Here is a 6000-nt window from a genome sequence, read left to right as displayed (position 1 = left end):
AATATCTGTCTCAGAATCTGTGTATTTCAAAAATGAGTCATTACTGATGCAATAACTTTTGAATTAAAAATTAGCTTCATGCTGCTAAGATGATCATATATTACCCAAAAGCGTTCCCAATCTACAGTTGTTCTGCTACTTATTAGTTAGTATTTGTGGAAACACTTTAATGTCAGCACTGTGAAGAGGCTAGAGAAAGGGATATCATGGGGTTCAAAGCTCTCTGTTTGGGGCTGTTTTGTGCTCTCTTTGCCTCTCATATGTATATCACCATACCGGGCAACATTGAAGAATACTGAAAAGTAGGGGCCTTAGATATATTTGCTAAAACTTGCACATTTATGGTAAGATTAACATTTTTTTCTTCTGGATATTGGAGCGCCTTGTTGACTAAAAATCAGTGCTTATGAACTTTTTAGTAGTTACTGTTTTTGAAATAACCATTGCTTCTTTGTTTGTTAGAATAAATCAATTACATAAAAGTAAGTAAATAAAACTTGCTGCATCTGCATCTGTGCAGAGTGAGGTAGAATTCTTGCTGCCCAGGAGTTTATAGCTAAATGTAAAGATTGTGTCTATTGTGATATGCATTAAGTGGTATTGCTGAAGGGAAAAGTTTTGAAGTTTTCTTGGTAACTTACATTTGAGTTATATTTGACACATTTGAGTTTTCAGTTAGGTTTTACTTATATATATTATACAGATAAACATTATTGGTGTTTGTACCCACTGGATGTTAATTTAGGACTCTCACTATCTCAATGGTTTCCACTGCTTATCTTTAATTCTAAATTGCTAGGTTTCAGAGATTGTCTGACTTGAAATATGTGGGTCGATTATGAATTCGAGCAAAAATAGCTCCTTGGTGAGGGGGAGATATGACTAGAAACTAGCATTTTTGAGCTTTTAGAATACATGGGCTTTCTATAATATATACCTCTGTGCAGCCCCACTACCTTTTGATTATTTGTATCACTTTATAGAGGAGGACAAAGAAGTTCAGAGGGGCTCATACAGCTAGAAAGCGACAACTTCAGAATTTGAATCCACAGATACCTCATTTCAAAGTTCATACTCTTTCTGCCAAACAAAGGCTCCCAGAAACGTTCTTTGATGACAGAAGCGATACGAAGCTGAAAGGACACAATGGCAGCAGGGAATGATCAGAGAAGAGAGAGCAATCTATGGCTTCAGAGGGACAGGCTGTGCCCTGGTACGTTGTACAGCAGCCAGCAGTTCTGTGAAAGCACAGCCAGCTCCTGTCTGTGTCTGCTAAGTCCTGATACTTATCTCTCTGGTTACTTCTCAAGGTACACCTTCTCCGGAACTCTCTCTTCCCGCCACACTCTTCCCCCTGGAGTTAACATAACGTGAAAGCAAGTACTGGCTCCATAAAGGCTTTTCCTTTTTCAACTACAAATTATTCTCACCATTGCCCATCTATAATAAAATTATGCCCTTTATAGATTTGATATTGTATATGGATTGTTCTTTATTTTTCAAAAGATAATAAGAAAAGCATCCGTGTATTTACTTTAAAGATTATGCTAGTAAAATTAACAGTCGTTGGCTGTTCTAAAGAAAACAGTTTTATTCTTCTCAATACTGAATTTTGTAAATCAAAGCTGAGATACCAGGAAGAAAAATTAATTCTTTAACATATGAAAGGGAAGTGAAAATCAAAGTTCTTGAGAAAGTAAACTTGATAAATAAAATGCATTGTTATGTCTATCATATGTTAAATTGGAAGGCTGAGTTTGGTAGAAGAGCATGTCCAACCTTGAAAAATGTCCTTAGCCCTTCATTGTACCTTTTTTTATACTTATAAAATGAGGATACTAATCATAAATACTTTTCAGGATTGCTCTGTGAATTACAGATCACATATGCTAGAAGAGCACAAAATAATCTCTAAAGTGGTACTTTTGTTATTGTTCAAAACATACTTAAGTATCTGCTCAGAAACAGAAAATATCTGAGAAATGAGAAACAAGGCAATTTGCCAAAAATCTTTTAAAATTCAATTCACTAAATGAAATATTAGTGTAATTTACCCATTTACCAAAAACTTGCTTTAAGGGATACTCTACCTGATTATATTCAATTAGCATGAAATTATTTAAGAATCCTTATTTTTATTTTTTTTAAAGATTTTATTTATTTATTTGACAGAGAGAGACACAGAGAGAGAGGGAGCACAAGTAGGGGGAGTGGGAGAGGGAGAAGCAGGCTTCCCACGGAGCAGGGAGCCCGATGCGGGGCTCGATCCCAGGACCCTGGGATCATGACCTGAGCCGAAGGCAGACGCTTAACTGACTGAGCCACCCAGGCGCCCCTTTAAGAATCCTTATTAGCGAAGTATACTTATAAAAGACAAGCTTTATTGAATACATACATGTGCTAGGCACTCTTCTATGTACATTAAGAGTCCTAACTCACTTGAGTCTTACAACAACCCACCGAGGGGTTTATTTATTATTATTATTATTATTATTATTATTATTATTATTAAGATTTAAAAAATTGAAGTAGAGAGTAATTTGCTTCCAGTCATATAGTCAGTAAGTGATAGTCTAAGAGACTGGTCTAGAAAAATGGGTGCAGATTTGGCTTTGACATTTCCTGGTTGCAATTTAAGAGCTTCTGCATGCTTCCGCATCATTAAAGTATAGGTATTAGATGTTCTTTACTACCTCAAACTCTTGGAAATAATTGTAGGAATAAAGGTTGCTTAATGTACTATTTATTGACCATGTAATTTTTAAGGTTCTTCTTTTGAGTAAACTGTCCAGTGAAATGTCACAACGATCCTAGAAAAGTTGTCAGAAATACCAGGGAGAGCTTTCTTCAGTGATATCAAATGTGGGATTTGGGGGACGGGGTTGGGGGGCGAAGGACATAAATCTATTTGGAGTTGAAAACCAAGGCATTTAAATAACTAATAGTGTGGTCATAAGACAACATTTAAAATTTTGGATTAAATAGAATGAACCATAAAGAAGAAAAATGTGACAGCATGCCTACAAAACAAAAGAAAACATGGTACAAGACCTGGACATTTTTCAGATAAGAATTTACAATTAAGAAATAATTATGATGGGGGCGCCTGGGTGGCTCAGTCGTTAAGTGTCTGCCATCAGCTCAGGTCATGGTCCCAGGGTCCTGGGATCGAGCCCCGCATCGGGCTCCCTGCTCCGCGGGAAGCCTGCTTCTCCCTCTCCCACTCCCCCTGCTTGTGTTCCCTCTCTCGCTGTGTCTCTCTCTGTCAAATAAATAAATAAAATCTTTAAAAAAAAGAATTATGATGGACATTAAAAAAAAAACTGCTGGTAAACTGACAGCTGTTGAATGACACAGTTACTAATCTGAAATACAGAACACTTAAGATTTTCAACAAGCTTGTAGACTAAGATCTATGCAGTATTATTTGGAAATAATTGTTACAAACATTCTATTTCTGTTTATTTTGCTTATGTTTTTTAAATTTTCTCTATGCATTTGATATTAAAGATGAAAATGTTCAATTTTGTTTGCTTTTATAGGCTATGTATTTTGACAGTATGGGTATTATGAGAAGAGCTTATTTCCATGATATTGAGGCTGGGCCATACCCAGCCAGTTTCCAATGAGTATGTCACAGTGATGGATACAGAATTTGTTGACATTCCAGTATGTTTGTACTTGCCAAAGAGAAAGTCAGAAACCTCAAGATGAGCTGTAATCTATATTCACGGTGGTGCCTTTTTTTTCGGAAGTCTCAGTAAGTTCATCATATAAGGAAAAACTATAACTGGCTGTATATTTTTGATATAAGAACTTTTTAATATAAATATGCATACTTATATGTATAATAGGTATAAATGTAGCTATAAATATTAGATATCTAGTAGAGAGAGAGACACAGACATATGTTTGGTAAAAAATATCATGGAGATCATTATTTCTGCTTTTGTTTGGTTTGGTTGTTTGGTTTTGCTAAGAATTTTTTTCTCAGCTTTTATATTGAATGAACTCATATCAAATGAAAGTAGGGTATGAATGAATCAATTAGTATAACTTGTTTTCTTTGGGATCAGAATATATTCAGGAGCAGAAGCATTGAAGTGAGGCAGATGTTTTAAATGGTAAATCAGAGTCCTACGTTGTTGGTGGCTACAAGGTGAAGTTTGTAGTTACTGATAACAATAATGCTAACAGTGATAAATCTTAGAATGGTAGCTAGTCTTGATTCTTAAAGGAAAACACAAAATAGACCTATTTTATAATAAAGTCGTCTTATTTGGGGATACTGGGTGGCTCCGTTGGTTAAGCATCTGTTTTCGACTCGGGTCATGATCCCAGGGTACTTCCTGCCTACCAATTGCTCCCCCTGCTTGTGCTCTCTCTCTCTCTCTGTCCAGTAAGTAAATAAAATCTTAAAAAAAATAAACTCTTCCTATGAGGTATAGTTTCCCTATTTATCTCTGGCAATGATTCTAAGAGGCATATATAACAGATTCAAAACACAAACATGAATACATTTCCCTTTATGAGAACTTTGAAAAACTTGATGATCCAGTGGTGCTGGTATATAAGGAGGAGGCACTGTTCTATTTAGTTAAACAAATGAATAGACCCGAGGACAGATAAACAGGTAATAAATGATTTTTTTTTTTTTTACCTTTTGCCTTTCTCTAAGCCTCATTTTGTTCTAAATAGTTTGAAAACCTTATAAAGATATGGGCAATATAGCAAGCTACACTTAATCAAATATAAGTTATGAGGACTAGTCATAGAGAAAATTAGCATGGAAAATTAATGAGGCACAAAAACTCAGATTAATATACAAAATGCTAAAATAGGTAGGCTGCAATTTTGCCTTTTTAGTTATCTTCTCCCTAGCTTTCTGACAACCAGATGCCCTATGGTCATTCTCATCTTAAAAAATTTTTTTTTCCACTTGACCGTGAATTCCTCTCTGTAATCAGTCCCTTTCATTTTCCCTTCCTTCTCAGACCCATTTCTTTGCCCTACAAGCTCTCGTCCTTCCCTACTCCTTTCTTTTCCCACCTTTAATTAATTCTTTGATCTCTACAGTCTACTGCATTTGATGAAGACTAATCTTTTCTCCTTTTTGACATGCACTGCTCCTCCCTGTTTCTATGAAAGAAGTATCTCCTAGATTTCCTCTGTCATTCCTTGTTTTCTCATCTCTCATTTAAAAACAAAACAAGGCCACCTGCATGGCTCAGTTGGTTAAGCTTCGATTCTTAGTTTTGGCTCAGGTCATGATCTCAGGGTCATGAGATCAAGCCCCGAGTTGGACCCCTTGCTAATCTTGGAGTCTGCTTGTCCCTCTCCCTCCCCTCGCTTATGCTCTCTCTCTCTCAAACAAACAAACAAACAAACAAATAAATAAATAAAATCTTTAAAAACAAACCAAAGAAAATAACAGATTTTCCATATTTATTCTTTTTTAAAATTTTATTTTATGTTATGTTAATCACCATACATTTACATCATTAGTTTTTGATGTAGTGTTCCATGATTCATTGTTTGCATATAACACCCAGTGCTCCATTCAGTACGTGCCCTCTTTAATACCCATCACCAGGCTAGCCCATCCCCCCACCCCCCTCCCCTCTAGAACCCTCAGTTTGTTTCTCAGAGTCCATAGTCTCTCATGGTTCGTCTCCCCCTCCGATTCCCCCCCTTCATTTTCCCCTATAAATATTCTTGCCCCCCAGAATTCTCTCCCTACCTTTGGGTTTTGACTTTACACACTCTCTTTTCCAATCTCTTCTCTTCTCCAAATATCCATGTGCTGCTGACATCCAGTCCTGAATCTGCTTCCCTGATAGTATTCCTGAGTCCTGGATCCATATATACAGCTATCACTTAGACATTTACAACTGGACAAACCACACACATCTCAAACTCAATAGGACCAAACACAATTTATTGTCTTGTGTCCAAATGGCCTCAGAAAACAAACCAAAAAACCACCATCCATCTAAACCA

General features: G+C 36.3%; 1 protein-coding gene across 1 annotated transcript in view; it reads left to right on the top strand.

Annotated features, from left to right (window-relative positions):
- The first annotated feature begins 206 nt into the window (after positions 1–206).
- The window catches only part of AADACL2 (arylacetamide deacetylase like 2), a 29001-nt gene continuing 23207 nt past the window's right edge, over positions 207–6000 (top strand). The window contains 3 exon segments of the mRNA XM_021685967.1: positions 207–344; positions 3543–3571; positions 3573–3760. Of these exon segments, the coding sequence (XP_021541642.1) occupies positions 207–344; positions 3543–3571; positions 3573–3760 (355 nt within the window).

The sequence above is a fragment of the Neomonachus schauinslandi genome, chromosome 1 (genome assembly GCF_002201575.2).
Source record: "Neomonachus schauinslandi chromosome 1, ASM220157v2, whole genome shotgun sequence".
Lineage (NCBI taxonomy): Eukaryota > Metazoa > Chordata > Mammalia > Carnivora > Phocidae > Neomonachus > Neomonachus schauinslandi.
The sequence above is the reverse complement of the archived record's forward strand: the minus strand, read 5'-3'. Positions and strand labels throughout refer to the sequence as shown.